Source organism: Mustela putorius, unplaced genomic scaffold (genome assembly GCF_011764305.1).
Source record: "Mustela putorius furo isolate JIRA1106 unplaced genomic scaffold, ASM1176430v1.1 tig00000145_pilon_pilon_pilon, whole genome shotgun sequence".
Lineage (NCBI taxonomy): Eukaryota > Metazoa > Chordata > Mammalia > Carnivora > Mustelidae > Mustela > Mustela putorius.
In genome coordinates this window covers 4,624,203-4,648,049 of record NW_025421294.1, presented here as the reverse complement: position 1 = coordinate 4,648,049, position 23,847 = coordinate 4,624,203, and the positions used below count along the sequence as shown (strand labels likewise).

The 23,847-nt window shown below is 34.6% G+C and overlaps 1 protein-coding gene across 11 annotated transcripts in view; it reads left to right on the top strand.

The window, feature by feature from the left end:
* Positions 1–23,847, top strand: part of ERBIN (erbb2 interacting protein) — an 80,762-nt gene that overhangs the window by 54,556 nt on the left and 2,359 nt on the right. For 2 of the 11 annotated variants that reach the window (XM_045075276.1, XM_045075275.1), the window contains exons 18-23: positions 5,756–5,870; positions 7,890–8,073; positions 10,388–11,933; positions 21,402–21,611; positions 22,692–22,784; positions 23,246–23,320. In XM_045075276.1, coding sequence (XP_044931211.1) covers positions 5,756–5,870; positions 7,890–8,073; positions 10,388–11,933; positions 21,402–21,611; positions 22,692–22,784; positions 23,246–23,320 — 2,223 coding nt within the window. Of the gene's footprint in view, positions 1–5,755; positions 5,871–7,889; positions 8,074–10,189; positions 10,307–10,387; positions 11,934–16,017; positions 16,162–18,652; positions 18,773–21,401; positions 21,612–22,691; positions 22,785–23,245; positions 23,321–23,847 lie in introns of those variants that run through there. The other 9 variants (XM_045075270.1, XM_045075271.1, XM_045075274.1 and 6 more) reach the window with 9 other exon arrangements.

Here is a 23,847-nt window from a genome sequence, read left to right as displayed (position 1 = left end):
TCACCTGGCTGGCTCAGTCAGAAGAGCGTGCAAGTTGTGATCTCAAGTTTTTGAGTTTGAGCCCCACAGTGGGTGGAGAGAGTATGTAAAGACAAAATCTTGAAAAAAGAGAAAGAAAAATGTTCCTGTGGCCAGTGTCAGAGAAATTACTGCCTGTGCTGTCTTCTAGGATTTTTATGATGTCAGGTCCCACATTTAGGTTCTCAATCCATTTTGAGTTTATTTTGTGTATGGTTTTAGAAGGTGGTCCAGTTTCATTGTTTTGCATGTTGCTCTCCAGTTTTCCTACCATCATTTGTTGAAAAAACATTCTTTTTCCCACTGGATATTCTTTCCTGCTTTGTTGAGGATGAATTGACCCAGATGATCATGGATTTATTTCTGGATTCTGTTCTATTCCACTTCTCAATGTTTCTGGTTTTGTGCTAATACTATACTGTTTTGATTACTATACCTTTGGGTAGTATATCTTGAAATCTTTGCTTTTACTACCTCCAGTTTTGTTCTTACTTTGTTTTAAGTAGGATACATGCCTAACGTGGGGCTTGAGCTTATGTCCCTCAGATCAAGTTGCATGCTTTACCAGCTGAGCCAACCAAACACCCCCCCATTCTTCTTTTTCAAGATTGTTTTGACTATTTCAGGTCTTTGGGGTTCCATACAAATATTAGGGTTATTTGTTCTAGTTCTATGGAAATTGCTGTTGGTAATTCAATATGATTACATTAAATCTGTACATTGATTTTGGGTAGTATGGCCTTTTTAACAATATTTGTTCTTCCATTCAGTGCACATGGGGTGTCTTTCCATTTGTTTGTGTCATCTTCAGTTTCTTCTCTCAGTGTTTTAGTTTTTAGAGTTAACCTCCTTGGTTAAGTTTATATCTAAATTTTTATTTTTAAGATTTATTTTTATTTTTATTTATTTGACACAGAGACATCACAGATAGGCAGAGAGGCAGGCAGACAGAGAGGGGTAAGCAGGCTCCCCGCTGAGCAGAGAGCCCAATGTGGTGCTCCATCCTAGGATCCTGAAACCAGGACCCAAGCCAAAGGCAGAGGCTTAACCCTCTGAGCCACCCAGGCACCCCCCCCCAGACCCCCAGATACTATTTTTGATGCAGTTGTAAATGGGATTGTTTTCTTAGTTTCTCTTTCTGCTACTTTGTTTTTAGTGTATAGAAATGCAATGAATTTCTGTATATTGATTTTTGTATCCTGTGACTTTCTGTATTCATTTAGTAATTTAATAATTTTTAGTAATTTTTTGGTGGAGTCTGAGACTTTCTTTTAAGAGTTTCTTCTAGTGGATCAATAAAAGCTGTAACTTTTTTTTTTAAACAGGTTTTTTGAGGTATAGATCACATGCTATGTAATTCACCCATTTAAATAAAGGTTGTACCCTTTATTCAGTGGCTACTGATACACTAAAAGTTGTTCAGCCTTCACTGCAGTGAACTTTTTGTTACTTTTCGAACATTTTTATTACTCAGAAAAGAAAGCCAGTACTTCTTAGCCATCTCCCCACAACATCTCCATCCCCTTGAGCCCTAGCGTCTTATGTACTAATTATTTGCCTCTATAGATTTGACCATTGATACATACTCCATGGTATCAATAATGATGGACATTTTGGTTATTTCCACATTTTGACTATAGTGTGTAATGCCACTGTGAATGCTTGCATACAAGTTTTTGTGTCAGTAAATATTTTCTTTTTTTTTTTCTTGGATATATACCTAAGAGTAAAACTTTTGAATCATATAGTGACTCTGTTTACCTGTTTGAGAAAATGCCAGAGTTTTCCAGAAGTAGCTGCACTTTTTTTTTTCTTTTTTTTGCATTCCTCTCATACACTGCTGGAGATAATGTAAAATGATAAAGCTCTAACTTTGCAAAATGAAATTCTGATGTGTTTTTGATTTATAGCTATATTGCCCATTATGTATCCACTAGTTGTAAGTGGTTATTTAAATTAAGTAAATAAAGGTAAGAGCTCTGTTTCTTAGTTTTACTAGTCTACATTACAGGTGATCAGTAGCTATGTCTGGCTAGTTAGTGGTTACCATCTTGAACTGCACAGACCAGTCATTTCTATCATTATAGAAAGTTCTTTTGCAGAGCACTGGTATATAGAAAAGGTGATATTGTGGGTTCATAGCAGCATCTTTATTCCTGAAAAATTTAAATGCATTCAAAGCATATCATCTGTCTTCAAGATTATCCATTAAGCTAGTATTCACTTACTAGAAAGAAGCCTCATGGCTTGTGAATGTATTTTAAATGGATCACATTATTCCATATACTTATCATATACATTGCACCTAATACAGCATAGTTTGTGAAAAGGTTATTGGGTTTGTCCCAGTGAATTTAATACTTTATTTTGTATGATTTCTATGCAGAAGGCACTGTGTTTGAACTATGGTGACAGAATAGATATAGGGGTATACAGATACAGTCAAGGTTAGACGGTGCTGAGTGTATAAGAAAAATACTAAGTGATAAAAATATTAAGTGCTACATAAATTTAGAAAAAGAGGTATTTTCTGGCTAAGAACAACCATGGATGCTTTAGGGTGAAGGAGCCATTTAATTTGTACATTGTAATATTTCATCTAGCAGAAATAGGAGAACTGAATAAAATATGGAAGGAATAATGATAGCAAAAGGGAGGTACCTGAGAAATGTAGAAAAGAACATGTTCCATCTACCTGAGTGTAGGTAGAATGGGGTTGGAGTGGTAGAATGAAACAAAATTAGTAGAGTAGTTTGGCTCCTGATGATGAGGCTCTGGAAAGCCATGCTAAAATGTTTGGATTTAGTGTTCTGTAGTCTTTGAGGAGCCACTGAAGGCCTTTTAGCAGAGCAGTACTTGTGGTAGAGCTACATATTAGGGTTATCTGGCAACAGCTACTGAATTTCCCCATTTCAGGGCTTTATTTATATAAATGACTTATTTATATAAATACTCTTTATTAGAATACTAGAAAATGTGGACTGAAACTTAGTTTTAAGAATGTAAGAGATTTAGTATGAAATATCCCTGACTATAAGGAGTGAAGAGGGAATAGTCACACAGCTGTGCTTGAATAGGATGATGCCATTAACTGAACTTGAATATTAAGAGAACAAGGAGCCTTTGAAGGATGAGGTTGTTTTTGAATATGTGGAATTTGAACACTTAACAGGACCATCCATTAAACATACTCAGTAGGTCGTTGGAAATGTGTCTCTTTAGCTCAGAAGAGAAATGAAAGCTAAATTATAAACTGAAGAATTATCTACATTAAACATAACTATTGAAGAAAATGCAGTCCAAAGGGAAGGAGTGGGGAAGGACAAAATAAGAGCTAACTGCAGGAACATTAGTTGACTTGAGCACAGGAGACAGAAAGGTGAGGAAATGTAGGAGGCCATAGCTCCCAGATGCCAGGTGTAGTATTGGAGGAAGTCTGCTCAGCAGTTGAAAGTACTGTCTGTATCAAAATTGGGACATACCATTTGTCCTTCCTTCTCCTGTTCTCTCATTCTTTGTGCATTAATTCTGCCATTAGGTTCTGTTCATTCCTAAATTTCTGTCAGATTCCTTTTTTCTTTTTCAGCCATCACTGCCGTTGCCTAAAGATAATTTTTTTTTCCTTTAGGACTATTAGGATAACCAGGTCCCTTTCTGCTGCTCTCTATCTCTTCCCATGCATTTATTTTTTTTAAGATTTTTTATTTATGTATTTTATGTATATTATGTATTTGACACAGAGAGAGACAGTAGGAGGAGTGGGAGAGGGAGAAGCAGGCTTCCCCGCAGAGCAGGGAACCTGATGCAGGGCTTGATTCCAGGACCCTGGGATCATGACCTGAGCCGAAGGTAGACATTTACCAACTGAGCTACCACGCACCCCTTTCCATGCATTCTTAATATCAGAGTTACCGTTTTGAAAGATAACCTGATACGAACTCCTGGCTTGGCAACTTCCAGTAGTGACCAGCACGTACTTGATACTCAAAAGCATAACCTTTCCCTTTTCAGTCCAATCTAACTTTTCTGTCTCCTGGCAGTTATCTGAGCTCCAGCTACATGGAATTGACATACCTTCTCTTATTTCTATGCTTTCATTTGTGCAGAATGTCATTCCTCTCTTACCTCACCCCTCACTTCTCTTTCTTCGCTCTTTACTTTCTCTTCCTGTTCTACTAATTAGAAATGTCTTTCCATCGTAGTACAGTCATGAACGGGGTTTGGCAAACTATGACATTTGGCCCATGTCTGGCCTACTGCCTGTCATTATATGGCTTGAAAGCTAAGAACAGCTTTTACATTATTTTTTTTAAAGAGTGTATTCATTTGTTTGAAAGACAGAGGTCACAAGTAGGCAGAGAGGCAGGCAGAGAGAGAGAGGGGGGAAGCAGGCTCCCCGCTGAGCAGAGAGCCCAATGTGGGGCTTGATCCCAGGACCCTGAGGATCATGACCTGAGCCGAAGGCAGAGGCTTAACCCACTGAGCCATTAGGCGCCCCCAGCTTTTGCATTATTAAGTATTGAATAGGAATCAACAGAAGAAGACACTTTCATGACATGCGAAAAATCAGATGAAATTAAATTTTCCTGGCACATAGCCACAGGCATTTGTTTACATATTGTCTGTAGCTACTTGAGTGCCACAGTGGCAGAGTTGAATAGTTGAGAGACTTAAGGGCCTCGAAGTATAACATATTTATGATCTGGCTTTTTTACTGAGATAGTTTTCTGACCCTGGTCCATATCTTTATTATGTCATCTATGAGTAACCACAAGTCTTAGTACTTTTATTTATTTTTTTTTTTTAAAGATTTTATTTATTTATTTGAGAGAGAGACAGTGAGAGAGAGCATGAGCGAGGAGAAGGTCAGAGGGAGAAGCAGACTCCCCATGGAGCTGGGAGCCCGATGCGGGACTCGATCCCGGGACTCCGGGATCACGACCTGAGCCGAAGGCAGTCGTCCAACCAACTGAGCCACCCAGGCGCCCAAGTCTTAGTACTTTTAACAGAACAATGTTTAAGAGTTTTTATTTTCATCATATTATTTATTTATTTTCATCATTTGGAATAATAATTAAATCTGCAAAAGCTCTGTTTTTTATATACAGTATTTGCAATGTTAAAATATTTCTATAAATAGTTGTTCACCACCAGGTCCTTTTGTTCACTACACCTTTCACTTAATCACTCAGTGGCAGATAATCTGGGACTTTCATCAAATATTAGAGAAAAATTCATGGAAAATAATAAAAAATTCTCTCTTCAAATTGGTCAGAAATTGCCATTAACTCATTTTCGTAAAAGAACTCCTCAGTCCTTCTGACTCCTTGCAACTTGATAATTTTGGAGGGAATAAATGTGAGAATTAGGAAGAGACTTTTGGTTGGAATACCTCTAAACTGAGTTTTTCAATGACAGAGATTGTGCTTTATTCATTTTTATTTCTCTAACACTTGGCAGAGTACCAGGCACATTATAATCATTAATATACTTGAATTAAAACCTATCATGAAGTATTATTCCATAGCCACTTTGACATATTTAATAATTGCCACAGTTTTATTGCCATATCTTGAAAAACTTAAATTATATACTAGTTTTAGTTGCTGTTACCATAAAAAGGTTTTTTTTTCCATGTTCTAAGTATTCTTTTCTCTTTGAAGTTCTTATGACTTAATATATATTCTTTCAAAGAAACCAAAGTTTATTTAAATACTTTCTTCTTTCTTTAAATTAGGAATCTGAAGAACTTTCTTCTGATGAAGAGATGAAAATGGCAGAGATGCGACCACCATTAATTGAAAGCTCTATTAACCAGCCAAAAGTGGTAGCTCTTAGTAATAACAAAAAAGGTTAGATGTTGAAAGCACTAGTAATAGAAATGGGCTGAATTTATCAAATTTATAATTTTTTAAAATAAATTTCACTAAAAGTCATTATATTATTTAGAATACTTTTTTGAAACAATTTTTAAAATATGCCTTCCTAAAAGGTCTGTTCTTTATCCCTCTTGTTTTTTAAAGAAGACCCTTATTAGATATTTTCTCTTCCCTCATGCAAGGCTATGTATGAGGGCATGGGCTTTATAGACAGAAAAACCTCTGTTGTGATTCTGTTTTTGCTGCTTATTTGTTGGGTAACCCTTGAGCTGCTTAATTTTATGCATATGAACTTATCTAACTTGACATACATTGAGGCTAATGAAGTAGTTTGTGAGTATCAAATGTGCTAGATTATTCAGTGTACTCAGATCTAGCACAATACCTGATGTAGAATAGATGCTTGTTATTTTATCTGTCCTGGAACTCTTTTTAAACCATCCTCACACCCCAGCCATTTTTTTTCTTGTAATAGAATCTCTGACTCTTCTTAGACATGAAAGGGAACTTGAAGGATATCTATCCCTTCCTTTCACCCTTCCTCACTCCTCCCCCCAGTGCCTGAACGTGTCTGTATTATCTCTACCAAATATTCATCCAGTCTTTGCCTTTATGGCATTAATGAAACTTACGTCAAGGTGCCTCTAGATAGTTTGATTTTCATAATAATAGTGATAGTGATATGTGTTTGAGTACTTACTAGTTCCTGCTTACTGTGCTATCTAACCGCACAAGGAAGTTGAAGAGGAAGAATAATATCTAGGAAAGAACTTATCTAGGAAAGAAAGGAATAATATCTGGGAAAGAAAGCCATCTTGCTTAACAGTATTTTAAAAATTAAGACTCCAGTGCCCAGATACCTTAAAGTTGAGTATAGAAAGCCCCATGTACTATTATTGCCAACTGTAAAGAAAATCCAGACTACTCAAACTGTGCCCCTAAGATATTTGGAGCAGAAAAAATATCTTTAATTCATATAATCTCCTTTGACTCTCTCTGTATATACTATTTCTGTGATGTGGGTAAAATTTCATTAAAAACAGTCTTCAGGGTTGTAAAGATATTAAATCATTTCGTTTTTTCATTTTGTTTTTAAGTAAGCTTTTTTCCCAGCCTGGAGCTTGAACTGAAGACCCTGAGATCAGGAGTTATATGCCCCACTGACTGAGCTAGCCAGGTGCCCCAAGTTACTATCTTTTTTATCATTACTTTTAAAAATATAATACTTTCTGATAGTACCTGCCTATAATGGCATATGAATATTGTCTATTTCTGATTATATAAAAAACAAAAGCCATCTCATATATTGATCATTTTTTTAATATATAATTCTTTGAAATGGTTTAAAAATAGCAGGAGAGAGCTCACCTGGTGAGCTTTCTTGATTTCTTTGGTGTTTTTTTTAATTGACTGTATTGCCCATTTTTATTTTCAGAATAGATTAAAACAATTCCATACTTACATGAAATAATTTCTTCCCCAGGTTACAAATCTAGGCTGTGAACTCTACTGTTTATTCTTTGTTTTTATGTCTTTTTGAAGTTGTGAATGAAGGACTACCTGGCTGGCCCAGTTAATAAAGTATGCAATTCTTGATCTGTAGGTTGTGAATTCAAGCCCCACGTTGGGTGTAGGTCCTACTGAATAAAATACTGTGAATGAGTGGAAGAGCCTTATTCACTAAAATTAATTGATGGCCTTAGAAAAACTTTGTATAATATAATCTTGTCAGTAGTTAAAACTGAATCAAATTCTGGATAATCTTAACATAGATTATATTTGTCAAAAACTTAAAGGTATCATGAGTTTTAAATTATTTAATCTTTGTGTATATTAGGACTGAATTTTCAGAAGTGCTTTTATTTATCTTCTAATCCATAGAATTCTTTATATATTGAACCAGGACAATATAAATGTCATTTGTCATTACTGCAAAGTATTAAACGCAAATCCTTAGTGACTTTATCAATAGCTTAAGTTTTTGTATTTCAGATGATACAAAGGATACAGATTCATTATCGGATGAAGTTACACACAATAGCAATCAGAATAACAGCAACTGTTCTTCTCCATCTCGGATGTCTGATTCAGTTTCTCTTAACACTGATAGTAGTCAAGATACCTCACTTTGCTCTCCAGTGAAACAAACTCATATTGGTATTAATTCCAAAATCAGGTTTGTGAACATCTTAATAGAATAATTTATTTATACAGTAGAGATAATAAGGCAAATAAATATATATGACTAAAACAAACCAGATTTCACAAATTAATATTATAGAAGTAGTTCAGGTAGTATATGATTTCCTCCCCATTTTATCACTACTTATTTAGGTTTGCTACGTTTTCATTTGTAATAGTTTTTTTTTTTAAAGATTTTATTTATTTATTTGACAGACAGAGATCACAAGTAGGCAGAGAGGCAGGCAGAGAGAGAGAGAGGAGGAAGCAGGCTCTTTGCAGAGCAGACAGCCCGATGTGGGGCTCGATCCCAGGACACTGGGATCATGACCTGAGCCGAAGGCAGAGGCTTTAACCCACTGAGCCACTCAGGCGCCCCCATTTGTAATACGTTTTTAAGTGGGAAAGAAAAAGAGCATCTGGCTACATCAGTTGGAATACCATGTGACTTTTGATTTTGAGGTTATAGATTCAAGCCTCACATGGGGTATAGAGATTACTAAAAAAATAAACTTCTTTTTAAAAATGGGGAAGAAAGAATTTAAAATATTCTAATTCTCTTCATTAAAAAATTGGACACTGTAACAGTATTTTTAGATATTAAAACAAACATGTTTAGAGTAATTCAAGTTGAAATGGGTATTTTTTAGATACTCATATTTTTAAAGATTTTTATTTATTTATTTGACAGAGAGCAAGATCACGAATAGGCAGAGGGGCAGGCAGAGAGTGAGAAGCAGGCTCCCCGCTGAGCAGAGAGCCTGATGCAGGACTCAATCCCAGGACCCTGAGACCATGACCTGAGCCAAACACAGAGGCTTAACCCACTGAGCCACACAGGTGCTCTGTTACTCATTTTTGAAGAGTGCCATTAAAGGGCATTCAGTACTTTTAACTACTTCTGTATCTTTGAATTAGCCCCAAATTTGTAGGTCAGACTCTAAACAAGACTTAATTCCTATAGGCTAAAATTAGCTGAAGTTTAAAACAACTGTTATTTGGGCTTTCAAAATACTTGGCTATCAAAATAAGATGTGTTGTTTCACCTTCATGTTAATGTATCAGCTAGGTGCTTATTAGAAAGATTTGGGTTACTACTGAACCCAAAGCTTACTGTATGGATAATTTTTAGAGTAAAATGGTTCTTAAATTCCAGACACAGTTAAGTCAAATTTTGTTTGTGCTGATTTGTATTGTTGTAGAAGGAAAATAAATTTTATGTCACAAAATGAGTTTAGCTATTACGTACTTATGAATAATTATTTCTGCCTTCTGAATTTGAGGCTGAGACCTAGTGTGGTAGTAGAATAATTTTATAACCTCTTAGATGTTAAGATAATGATTAATTTTTGAAGTAATGTTTCCAGTATTTTGTTGGGAAATAGTTTTAGTATTTTATAAATTTTATAAATAAATTTTATTTATTTTATTACCCAAAGTTTTTTGGGTAATGAAATAAAGGGTATCAAAGGGATATATCCACAACTTTGTTGTATTTCTGTAATGAATATAGTCTGTTACCTAATGGGAAGATCAATCCTAAGGAATATTTGTTAAACATAACTTGAATACTTATGCAAGAGGGCACAAATATGATTTCATATTTGTGTGAAATATAAGTAGGTTTATTTCCACAAAGCAGAAATAAAATGTTTTCTGTAATTTTAAAATAGCACATTTATAAATATTTGCCAAATACAATGAAATAACTTAGAAGAGTGATTAGATTTAGTTTTGCTTTTGGTCTTCAGATTTTTTTCAGTCTGTATTGTTTAGTTTTATTTTTTAAATCACCATACAATGAAACTGACTTCTTGGGGCACCTGGGTGGCTCAGTGGGTTAAAGCCTCTGCCTTCAGCTCAGGTCATGATCCCAGAGTCCTGGGATTGAGCCCCGCATAGCGTTCTCTGCTCAGCAGGGAGCCTGCTTCCTCCCCTCTCTTTGCCTGCCTCTCTGCCTGCTTGTGATCTCTGTCTGTCAAATAAATAAATAAAATCTTAAAAAAAAAAAAACTAACTAACTTCTTGTTGAGTTCTGTAAGTTTATTTTTTTAGTATAACCTACCTACTTTTTTTTTTTTTTTTTAAGATTTTATTTATTTATTTGACAGGGTCCTGGGATAAAGCCCTACATCGGACTCTCTACTCAGTAGAGAGTAGAATGTAACTCTCTGTATGATAAATATTCTCTCTCTGCCTGCCTCTCTGCCTACTTGTGATCCCTGTGAAATAAATAAATAAAATCTTTAAAAATAAAGAAAAAGAACCTGAGCTTTATGATGTTTGTGATAAAATTATCTTTGTTTTAGACAAGAAGATGAAAATTTTAACAGCCTCTTACAAAATGGAGATATTTTAAATCATTCAACAGAAGAAAAATTCCAGCTTCATGATAAAAAAGACATTAACTTACCTGAATATGATTTGAATATTGAAGAGCAATTGGTTCTTATTGAGAAAAGTGTTGACTCAGCAGCCACATCTGATGAATCTCACAAACTAGACCATATCAATATGAATCTTAATAAACTTGTAACTAATGATACATTTCAACCAGAGATAGTGGAAAGATCAAAGACACAGGATATAGTGCTTGGAACAGACTTTTTAAGCATTAATTCTAAAGGAGAAGCTGAGCCCTTGGAAAATGGAAATAAGTATTCTAATCTGGAATGTGTAAATAAGATAAATGGACATTCTGAGGAAACTCCACAGTCTGCTAGGAGGACTGAACCACATGGCACTGATTCTTCTGTTGATATGGGTGTTTCCAAAAGCACTGAAGATCTCTCTCCTCAGAGAAGTGGGCCAATTGGATCTGTTGTGAAATCTCATAGTATAACTAATATGGAGACTGGAGGGTTAAAAATCTATGACATTCTTAGTGATAATGGACCACAGCAGCCAAGTGCAACAATTAAAGTAACATCTACTGTTGATGGAAAAAATATTGTCAGGAGCAAGTCTGCTACACTTTTGTATGATCAACCATTGCAAGTATTTACTGGTTCTTCTTCATCTACTGATTTAATATCAGGTACAAAGGCAGTTTTCAAGTTTGATTCAAATCATAATCCTGAAGAGCCAAATATAATAAGAAGCCCCACAGTAAGTGGCCCACAACCTATGCCTCAGATGTACGGTCCTCCTCAGTATAACATCCAGTACAGTAGCAGTGCTGCTGTTAAGGACACTCTGTGGCACACCAAACAGAATCCCCAAATAGATCATGTCGGTTTTCCTCCTCAGCGCCTTCCTAGATCAGAGAGCACAGAAAGTCATAGTTATGCTAAACATTCTGCCAATATGAATTTCTCTAACCATAACAATGTTCGGGCTAATACTGGATACCATTTACATCAGAGGGTTGGTCCAGGAAGACACGGTGAAATGTGGGCCATCTCACCAAACGACCGACTCATTCCTGGAGCAACTCGAACTACGATTCAGCGACAAAGTAGTGTTTCCTCTACAGCTTCTGTAAATCTTGGTGAATCAGGTCCCACAAGGCGGGCCCAGATTCCTGAAGGAGAATATTTATCATACAGAGAGTTACATTCAGCGGGAAGAACTCCAGTGATGTCAGGATCACAGAGACCTCTTTCTGCACGAACATATAGCATCGATGGTCCAAATACATCAAGGCCTCAGAGTGCTCGACCCTCCATTAGTGAAATACCAGAGAGAACTATGTCCGTTAGTGATTTTAATTATTCACGGACTAGTCCTTCAAAAAGACCAAATGCAAGGGTTGGTTCTGAGCATTCTTTATTAGATCCTCCAGGAAAAAGTAAAGTTCCTCATGATTGGAGAGAACAAGTACTACGACACATTGAAGCCAAAAAGTTAGAAAAGGTAATTAAATATGAATTTTTTATTTTCCTTTCTATAAAATTATTTTTCTTAAAAATATTTGGTATTCTTTGTTTCTTAAGGTGAAACCAGATACTCTGAATTACTGAATATATACTTATATTTGAGGATTTTATTCTTGGTACTTACAACAGAGTTCAAGTTTAGACTTAGCCAGTCTCAAAACAACTGAGATGGTAGGATATGCTTCTTTTCTGTTTCTTACTCCCCAGTGTTTCCTGATAAGCTAAAATGCATTTCATATGTTTAGTGTATATCTTTTTTAGACTGTGCCATACATACTGTAAATAATACATGCATCTGCATGTATACCTCTGTTTAGCATTTTCTGATCTCCCTCTCTCATCTATTAATAATTATTGGTTATGTAACTATGTATACGAAAATAGTAGTCTTACTATATAATTAGCAGAATAACAAGAAATATCCTAAATGTAAATATTTTATCTAAGATTTTTTTTCCCAGTCAATGTTTTAAGACTAACACTGTCACTGACACAGATGGCTTCTAGCATGGCATTTACTCTTGACTTTCCTGAACTGCATTTCTGACCTATCTAAAATCAGATGTCTTTGGCTCTAATGAAGTTTGGAAATCATTGGTAAAATAACTTAAGATCATGTTTAGCTTATTTGTTTGTAAAAACAGCTAAATGTATACAACCTCAATTAGTCATTTAAAAAACTTCCTTAGGTCCAGTTTTTCAAAAATGAATGCCTAAAATATGATTAATACCATGTATCAATTCACATGAACCTCTGCTTACCATTGTTAGCTCTTTTCAATACTATCACCTTAAAATAGCTGAACATCTAATGGCCTTGAATCATACTCATCCATTTTGTCTCATCTGTAGCTGTACTTATTATTGAGGCTCTTCGAACTTGTGTGCTTTTTCTAAGGAATTTAGAAATTACTTTTATTTTTTTTGAAGATTTTATTAATTTATTTGACAGACAGAGATCACAAGGCAGGCAGAGAGGCAGGCAGAGAGAGAGGGGGAAGCAGGCTCCCCGCTGAGCAGAGAGCCCAACTTGGGCTTGATCCCAGGACCCTGGGATCATGACCTGAGCTGAAGGCAGAGACTTCAACCCACTGTGCCACCCAGGTGCCCCAAGAATTTGGAAATTACTTAAGCAAAGGAGTACCATCGCTGTTTTGTAACAAAACTCCTGGAGTTATTATGGAACTAGAAGGAGGAAGGGCTATAGGTATGGTTTGTTTTGCTTTGCTTTGTTTTGAAGAGAAGGAAGAGGCTATAGTTAAGTTGATTAAAAATAAGAAATGTATTGATGGAATTGAGACAAAGACAAGAATTCAAGAGACAGTTTCGAAACAGACTCTAGAATAGTTTACTTGTGATTGGAATATTCCTCTATTAAGTGTCTGAGGAAAAGGAATTAAGCTTGAGTGGTACCTTGAATAACTGTTTGTTGGAAATGCCAACATAGAGAATGAAGAGCAGATTTGGTGAAGAGATGAATTCGGTTATCATTATATTCTGTGTAGTTGATATCTCAGGTGCCTGTTCTCCCAGTACTTTCCTGTTTGATGGAGATGTACCTAGACTTGAGTACATAGGAAGCAAGTAGCAGCTACCCTCTGTTCATTGTACCTCTCTGCTTTTTATATTTAGAAATTGACCATTCAGTTACTTCAGGAGTACATGGCAGTAATTTCCCAGTTTTGCCCACTGATAATTTAGAGGTGAGGATTAGTCCAGTGAAACTAAGAAAAGCCTTGTGAGGACACAGAGCAACATGATTTAGACTACCAAACTTGAAAGCATTGGTTAAAAATGATGGAGGGTGAATGGGGAATCTGTTTGCTTCTCTGCAATTCCTTTTCCTCCCCCAAACATAATTCTTATGGTCTAGTAGATATTTGAAAATATTTCACAATGCCTGCCCCACCTCTAGAAGTAAGTCCCCAAATCAGAAGTTGCTACTTTGCCCTCCTTAATGCTTAGCATTAATTTAAAAAAAAAAATAGATAAATTATTGCAGCTTACTTGGTTTTTTAACCTTCTGTTAGTAACTCCTCCTTCCCTTCACTGCAACAAACTATACCTGGAACCCAAACATATAAATAGATCTCACCTTATCCTTCTAATCTAATCTAATCTAATCTATCCTATCCCATCTAATTAAATTAATAATTCTGGTAAGAAGCACTCAACCAGAACATCATTAACATAATATGATAATTTCCACATTTACTTGCTACTATACAAATATTAGCATGGAGTGAATGGCAGTGCCCAGGACATATTCCTTAATTGAGCTCTGCACAAATGTGTTGTACTGTGACAGGGTGCAATTTTTTTTTTTTTAAGATTTTATTTATTTATTTGACAGGCAGAGATCACAAGTAGGCAGAGAGGCAGGCAGAGAGGGGGAAGCAGGCTCCCTGCTGAGCAGAGAGGCCCGATGCGGGGCTCGATCCCAGGACCCTGGATCATGACCTGAGCCGAAGGCAGAGGCTTTAACCCACTGAGCCACCCAGGTGCCTCGACAATGCAATTTTATGTAGGTGTCTATGCACAGGCCTGAATTCACAGGCCTGGACCTATTCTGAGCTTCAGCCTTCTTAGTCAGTGACATATTTACAGAAACTCTAGATATGTTCAAAGATGTCCTAAAAAGCTTTGTTCCAGGATCTACATATAATTAAAAAGGGTCATTTGGACCATCAAGTTAAGAGCATGATAAAACTATTTGTAGTACTTCAGTGTGTGTTATTTATGTTTCTATGTGTGATTTTGTGTATAGTTTCTTTATTTTTACATTATAATCAAATGTTTTGGGTATCTCTGAATTTCCTCTGCCAAGTCCTAATTGCTTGTGAAATGGTCTGGGAAAGCATAGGCATGGCCTATTAAGTTTAGCTTTTTCTTTAATCATTACTTTGGAATCCACAAAAAAACCAAAAGTGTACATTGTAATTTGGCACATTAAGTTTTCTTAGTATTAGAGATCAACTTCATAATCTGCAGAACATATATGTATTCCCTAGGAATAATATAGAAATGCTTGTTAGCCATTTCTGTATTTCTTGATAACAAGCCATGCTCAAAATATGGTTGCTCTCGGTTTGACCATAAGACTCTCATATTCAGGGACTCCACACAAAGGAAGAGCATGTAACAGCTCTGGGGATTAATAAGCAGGAAGAATGAAAATCAGGCATTGTGTTTATTGAGGTTCATTTCTCAGGCAGCTCTGGGATTGGTGATAAGGGATTCATCAGTGTAAGGATTTCATCAGTGGTTCTTCCAAGTTTAAGCAGCAAATGCCACTAACTCCTAAAATGAAATCTTAAGTATCTATTTATATGAATGGGAGAAACCGTTTTTAAAAGTACATTGTCTAACTTTTTTCCCGTTAACTATAGAGCAGTGGGAGCCTTCTGTTATATCCTAAAACTTTATGTATATGTTCAACTTTTTTCTAACTTTAGGCATGTTTCTAAGGGAATTTCTAAGGTAATTTTTTTTTTTTAGAAATTATAGTGGTCAGGAGCCAGGTGTGTTTTGCAGACTTATGCTATGAATGTATGTATGTTTAAATGCTCCATTTATTTAATAATGATATAAAATTCTATAAAATGAAGCAGACTCTAGAAATCCAGTTTAAGTTAGAAATAACTGGTTGGTAAAAATGTATCTTTATAAAAAAATTAGCTTGTGTTCCATATATAACTACATATGTACACATACATCTAGGTATGGCATCAGTTTCTCTTTTCTGACAAACTTCTAATAAGATGAGTTAGGAGTAAAGGAAATGATAGCATCATAAAAAGCCACTGTTTGCTTGTACTTTCTTCTTTAGTGTTTAAACATGTGAATGGTTGGATTTACATGTACTTTATGTGTATATGTGTATGTTGTCATGTAAATATATGGTAAATAGTGCCAATTTCTTGCACTGGCACTTAAAATTTGATGCATGATATTCCTGCGTGGTATTGGGGTTACTTATAAATACGTCTTTGTACATAACATGTCTTGTGAATTTTGCATGCTACACTAATCTCTGTTAAATCTATCCCCTCTTTATTCAGAGCATGCTGTCAAGGTCCTTTAATTCCAATTTTACTGCTGTAAGCAACTTTCACTATGGCAGCTCTAGGGATCTGCATGGCAGCCAAGGCAGCCTTGCCTTGAGTGTTGCAGACGGAAGAGGTTCTGGTGGGCACATTTTTCGAGTGAGTACCTGCAGTAGACCAGTACTTTTAGTACACAGAAGAAAAAAAAACCCACATTTTATTGTTTTCCCATTTCTAGAAAATAAGTTTTTATGGTGGGTTAGATATCTTGATTACCTTCTAGTTCTTCCATGGCTTAATTCTGAAACTCCCTGCAAAGTTGATTTAGTATTTATCGCTTAAGTTTCTTTGGTTATAAGCTAAGGATGTAATATACTCTTGTTTATGTAAATAGGGATGAGCAATTGAAATAACCGAGTGTTGTTGTTTTTTTTAATTATTATGCTTTGTGGTGTTTTCGCTTAATAAAATTTGTTAGTCTCCAAAATTCAAGTTTAAAGGCTGTGCTATATATATAGTACACAGAAGTGTTGTGGGTAAGAATAATTTTTAGTTTAGTAATTTAGAATTGGCAAATGAGAATCACTACCTGGAAGTAAGTTTAATCAGAATTCACTGAATCTGATTAAATACAAGGCTGGAAAAATTGTAATAAGTACCAATGAAAAGGCCAAACCCAAATCCTTTATTATACATGTTTCTGTGTAGTCATTAATGATGAAGAAGGAAGGTTTATTCTTCTAATGAAAGTTAAGGGTAGGTGATAAGAACAGCAGAGAAGGAGAAAGAACTGAACAACTCTGGTATGGCTCTATTTTAAGATTTTTCTCTTCATAACAGCTTAAGGTGGTAGCATGGCCTATAAATAAATATTTATTTCTTCCCCTTACCTTCCATTCTGAAAAAGATTTTTCTCCTTCTACAACATTATTTTGTCTCTTTCCCCTAGTTTTATTTCCATACTGACTCTGCTTACTTCTGGATCCTTGCCTTATCCCAAGGGTACTCATCACCAACCCCTTTTTAATACACTGCTGGCTTTGCATTGTTGTGTTCTAGGACAAGAGTGGTCTCCCGGATTCACTTTGCTGTGGCTGGACCTCACCTTTCTTGCTGTGCCATCTGTTTCTGTGTTAGAGTCCTAGCAATTGTTTTGTAATTTATCACTTTGAAATGGAGAGAGAAGAGAGATAGCTATTAAGCCCTGAATTTCTGGTACTCATTCCAGCTGAAACCACAGAGTGAAGACCAGGGGCTTTTATTAACTCAAATAATCTTTATTGTCATCTGGAACGATTGTTTTTCCAAACTCTTAAACAGTGATATTTTTTGTTTATTATTCTTAAACTCATAGCCTTTGACTTTGTTGCATTTTGCTTTTTCATTCATAATATATTTGTTCTTTTAAAAACTAGATAAGGTTACATATTCAGACTTGAATTTAAACTTCAAGCTATGACCTAAGTTGATTACTGTGCATTCCGAAAGCACATCTCAAAAATGGGGAAGGAAGGCAAAATATTCATTGCATAAATACACAAAATTAGATCAAACGAAATCTAAAAACGCTAATCAGTGCTTTGAACCAGCAACTAAACTGCACATGATAGCTCTATTGCAGATAAAGTTTCTTAGATTAAGTCACAAAGCCCTTAGGCTTATGTGTATCCTGTGGCATATCATAATGAAGTAGATTTCAGATTATTTTTCAAAATGATGATGTAGTGTATACATAGCTGTGTTGCTAGCCACATATTGTTTTGAAAGTAACAATAGTGCTATTTATCACGGTCCCTTCAGTTTTTAAAAATATAGCTGGGTGTGTTTAGAACTAAATTAAAATGAAAAGTATGGGCATCTTGCTTCCTAGCATATTATAAAAAAATATATTCAGAGACAATGAGCTATTGAGTTTGTTTTTTCTCTAAAGCTATCAGTGAGATAAACTATAAGGATATTATTGACATACAAAAATACAAACTCTAGTTAATTTTTTAAAAATTCATCAAAACATTCATTTTAAAAATACTGAGCTGTCCAATACTAATGTGATAGAATTAAGCTTAAGTGAATTTTAGAAGACTGTGTGTTTATTGGTACTGCCCATCATTAATAAGAAAATCTTGGTGGGCACTGTGCTGTTAAAAGAATAGCAGTTTTGGGGGGGGGGGTTAAGGGAAAAAAAGACTTTTTGTAGTCTCAACAGGAGTAAATTTTAGTTGCTCTTAAAATTTGGGACTTTTAACTTTTATTAATAACTAAATTGTTCACATTGGTAAAAGCTAGGTATTACTATAAATAAAACTAAATACATCATGAAGAAATAGCTTAACAGTGTTGAATGTACTGAGATATTTTTCCTATTTTATTGAGATATAATTGGCATATCATATGGTATTAGTCCAAAGTGTACATCATAATGATTTTTTATATATATATAAAGAAATGATTACAACAAGTTTAGTTAATATCCATCATAAAGATACTAGTATTGATGGCAGTTATGATCATAATGTTTGACTTGGTTCTTTATCTTTCCACTACCTATAATATTTTTTCCTACTCTCCTTTCACTTGTCATCATCATCATTTTGGTTTCACATCTGAAAGAGCATTATTTGTTTACTTTTTATTTTCCCCTCATTTGAAGCATCCCCAGACATCCTGTCCAGGAGATCCTTGTCAAGATGATATATTCCTTTCAGGACAGCCGAACTACTCGTCAGCTACACTTAGTCACAAAGATGTTCCTCCAGACAGCTTGATGAAAGTAGGTGTTCAGGAAATAAATGAAGACATCTCTTTGAACTTGTTTTATAGCTTTTGAACTGGAAATAACTATGCTTAACAGTAAAAATAATGTTTTGAGGACTTTTCCTCCTTGATAAGTAAAGATTTTTAAAAACTAATTAGGAAATATGAAAGAGATTTTTACTCTGTTATTTCTTAGTTTAGTCAATGCTTTTTTTCCACCGTAGAAAATTATTTTATTGTTATTATTTCTCTACTGTCATCTGCTTATTTTATTGTTTCAGTCTGAGGCTTTTTAGCATCCTGATAGCAAACCTTTTGGAGAATTAAACATGAACCTGTCTTAAATTCTTCATTTGAGGATGTTTTACTATTATTAAAGGCATTTTAAAATACTTTAAATGTAATTAGAAATCACCTTGGAAGACTTTTTGTATGTGGTAGAGTAGATGATCGTATTCTTATGGCTTTCGTAACTAAAGCATCACTTAGAAAATTTACTTTTCTGTCACCAACACCAGATTGATAATTCTTTCCTTTAATATTCTCTCTCAGCTGTTCTTTCTCCTGATTCCATATTCCTAGTATAGCCCAATACAGTTTTGAAGCATACTTAATGTATTCTATAAAAACTTCCACACTGTTCTTGAGAGTGGGTACCCAGCCCTATAACATAAGTTCATACATAACTCTATGTTACCCTTTTTTTCTGTTTTTCTTTAATTGAGCTATGTTATTCAGTTTCTTTTTCTTTTTAATATCACATTTTGTAGTTTAGGTTATTGGTTTGTTTCATACTTTTATTCTCCTGAGCCATCTACTAATGATAGCTTAATATATTCCATGGGTATGTTTAACATTGATGTAAAATGTCAGGTACAACTCAGAATCTAGATATCAGGCAGTCTTAGCATGGGTCAGAAGTAATTATTGTTTGGAAAATTTTCCCCAGAAGAAAAGTACTGAATCTGCACATAGGAGTAAATGATACATGCTTGGAGAGAGTGAGTACAGTCCACAGAATTGTGCAGAAGTAATAAAGTGACAACACAACCAATTAAAGGCTCCTGCCAGATAATTGCTTCAAATCTACCATGTTCAACTAGTAAACAACCACAATTTTTTTAAAAAAAGATATAGGGATAATAGAGTACCTCATTCACTTTTTCTCCAATCAATGTAAGATTTGGCCTAGAGTGATGATATCTTTGCACTCTGTTAGAAATCTCCAGTTGGAAACTTTGTAAGTTTCCAAAGTCCAGAATTAACTAAGTTCTGAAGTGTAACACAGTAAAAAAGATAACTTTTTAAAGTAAAAATGTTCACTAAAGCCTAACTTCTTTGTTTCCTTCAGCAAGGTTCATATAACAAGAGCATGTAGTTATGAAACAATTACCATAATCTTTTCCCAAACTTTTCTACTTTGGGATAATTTTAGGATAATTTTTTGGAATAATTTAATTTTCAATATTTCTCTTACAGTTTTTCTATAATTCACTTGTGAATAAGATCACCTTTTTATTGATAATCAGTAAGAAGTTTTAAATGATTAATCTCTGAAAAATATCTCCCCTTCTATATAGCATTCTCTTTATATGCAAATATTTATAATCCAAATGTAAACTTATTTTTCAGATAGTTTCCTCATACTAGCATAATTAGCCACATTTGCACAAAGGTGATTTTAAGTGTAAAATTCAGATTCTGTCTAAATGATGAGAAGCATTAAAATAAGGATAATTCTTTTTATTTTTAAGGTTTTATTTATTTATTTGACAGATCACAAGTAGGCAGAGAGGCAGGCAGAGAGAGAGGGGGAAGCAGGTTCCCTGCTGAGCAAGGAGCCTGATGCAGGGCTCAATCCCAGGACCCTGTGATCATGACCTGAGCTGAAGGCAGAGGCTTAACCCACTGAGCCACCCAGGCGCCCCAAAACAGGATAATTCTTTAACAACAAAATATTTATCTCAAGATATTTTGTGTAGCTTGCATAAAGTAAAATAGAATGATAAGGTTTAAATTTTGTGATTACTGGTTTATGGAACTAACATTTAGAGAGTTTAAAAGTTGCCAACTGTTACACACACTCAAGAAGTAAATTAGTTTTCTACCATATAGCAGCATTGACTTATTAATTCTGGAAAGAAAGAAATAAAAGGAAATAGAGTCAGATTAGGAAAAAAATCCTACCACAGAAATTGCTACTTTTGTTCAGAAGAAAACATGAACAAATGCATCTTCTGTGTATATGTGAGATGGAAAAATTTACCCTTTTAATGGGCTTAAATTTTAAAATTTTGACATAATTACCATTTTAACTTTTGGTTACTATAAGAAAAACAGGTCCATGCATATTGAACAGAAAAGCAGATAATTTTAAATGTTAAAATTTTAAATTTTAAAGTATTTCCTTTCATTTGAAACCTTTAAAGAGTGAAAATCTATCTGCAAGCGTTTAAGCAAGTTTAGAATTAATAGCTTTTTTCTTTTAAAACTGCAAAATTAGAAAAAAATAGTGTGAGTGGCTTGATATTGTGCGATTTAGAATGTTAAACTCTAGTGCTTTATAATGTTCCAAGAAGAAAATCCAGATATTTGTAATGAGAGATTATTGTTGGTCATTTTAAGACACTTCGTGTTTTTCTTAGATGCCTTTGATTAATGGACAGATGGGCCAGCCCCTCAGGCCTCAGGCAAATTATAGTCAAATACATCACCCCCTTCCTCAGGCTTCTGTGGCAAGGCATCCCTCTAGAGAACAACTAATTGATTACTTGATGCTGAAGGTGGCCCACCAGCCTCCATATACACAGCCCCATTGTCCTCCTAGACAAGGCCATGAACTGGCAAGGCAAGAGGTAAGAATAATCAAGAATATTTGAACTATGAAACTAAGCTTTTAATGTACTTCATAGGATATTTAACTATTAGCAATAAATCCATATAGAATTTTAACATAGTTTTACCAATTTGTTGAAAGGTTTGGTTTCATATTAAGTTTATACGGTATCAAACTTAATGGTTTAACTTGACTCCATGATCCCCTGTGTTCTGATTAGTTGACATAGGATTCAGGGTTTTGGATGTGATTTTTTTTTTTCCTAAGGTGGTTGTTTATAAAAAACCATTTGATGAGACTCCAGTAATTAGATCTTCTTCAGGAATATGAATAGTAGACCATGAAACGTGACTGGCCTATTACGGTTTACTATTGTTGTTTGATACTGAGAGTTTGAAATTTGACTATCCTCCAAACTGTTTTGAGAATTCAGTCTTCCAAAGTACATAAAAAGTGACTAATCATACATTTACACGTTTTTATAGTTTATTGATAAAATAGTACTGTTAGAAAGTGAGGTAGAGAACATGTGCTTTGTTCGTTTTGGCTTAGTCTATGGGGAAAGGAGTATTTTGTAACAAGTTTAGTTCTTGATCTTTTTTTATAGCGTGGTTATAAAAATATTATCAGCTGATCATCAGTTCCAATGTCTTGGAAGCATATAAACGGGTTCAGGAAATGAGTTGATATCCAACAACCACCCGGGGATTTTTAAATATCTTATGAAGCCTCCAGGAAACAGTGATACTATGTAATTTAGATGTTTTACAGATAGAAACTGGCAGTTAGTTGATAGTAACTGTGTGTGCTCCATATCATTAAAATCCATGATACCTTAAAAAAAAAAAAGATAGCGTCAGTAGTAATCGGTTGCCTATCCTTGTAAAATAGCAATAGGATAAGTTAGGAGCTATGCTTTATAATCCTAGCTGTGCCTTTAACTCACTAACTCATTAACATAATATTCCATGTCATGGTTTCCCTTCATATAGCTGAGTATTTATTTTAGATGAATCTTTATATATTTTACCTATAGTTAAATACTGTGTTGTAGCTTTTTCTGAAATATTAGTAATAGTTTATTTTCATATTAATTCAGATTCGAGTGAGAGTTGAAAAGGATCCAGAACTTGGGTTTAGCATATCAGGAGGTGTTGGGGGCAGAGGAAATCCATTCAGACCTGAAGACGACGTGAGTTTGTTTTTATGTCCTTGAGATTCTCATAAGGTTTTATTCACTATTGTCTCTTGTACATAAGTAAAAATCTAACAGATACTTATATAAATGTAGACAGATACCAACTTTTTTACTTCTCTCTGTATTGTTCAGCTTTCTGTTTTGAAATATGATCACTTCAAATTAATTGTTTGAGGAAAACAGATTAAACCCCCAGTTTTAAATGTTCATTACATTGTGAAGTGATTTTTAAATTTGGTTATTATATTTCTGCACATCTGTACTTTAAGAGAAGTCATTATACTCAAGTAAGAATTACCAGCACCAAAAATAACAACATTCAGAGAATATGGTGAGAAAACTTGTGCTATGGTTCAAGTATTTATATACTGTCAAAGAAAAATTGTTCCTTGTTATTCTGTCATTGGTGCATACTGTTTTCCATTAAGTGTTTATCTTTTTTGTTGTTATTAAAGGGTATATTTGTAACAAGGGTACAGCCTGAAGGACCAGCATCAAAATTATTACAACCAGGGGATAAAATTATTCAGGTAACTAAGATACATCTTTTTATTATTTTCTTAATTTTTCATTTTATAAGATCTGCTTTCTCATCAAGTAATTATTAAATGTCAGATTTTTAAAATAGTCCTTTTGTGAAGGTTATCACTAAATATTTGTGGATGAAAATAGTGGCATTTCCTATAGGCCACTTTCTAATATTTTCATAGTTGATCATATTTCTTCCTAGAACCTTGGAAAAACCACGGATATTTTTTAATACATATTCAGTATATCTTAGCATTTTGTTAGAGTTCAGGAATGTTAACTTCTTGAAAATAAGAACGTGAAGGAATCTTTTTGTTTGTTACAAGAATTAAAGAATTTAATTAATGTGAAGCACTTAGAACTATGTGTCTGGTATGTAGTAAGACCTAAATAAATGTTAAGCCTAAATTATTAGAAGTGTAGTGTTTACCTGCTGGTCCAAGGCAATAGAAAGAGTAGGCCTTGCCCTCTGGTATCCTTGCATGTTGGTGACCTCATTTATGTTTTAGTGCATACACATTGAACACCA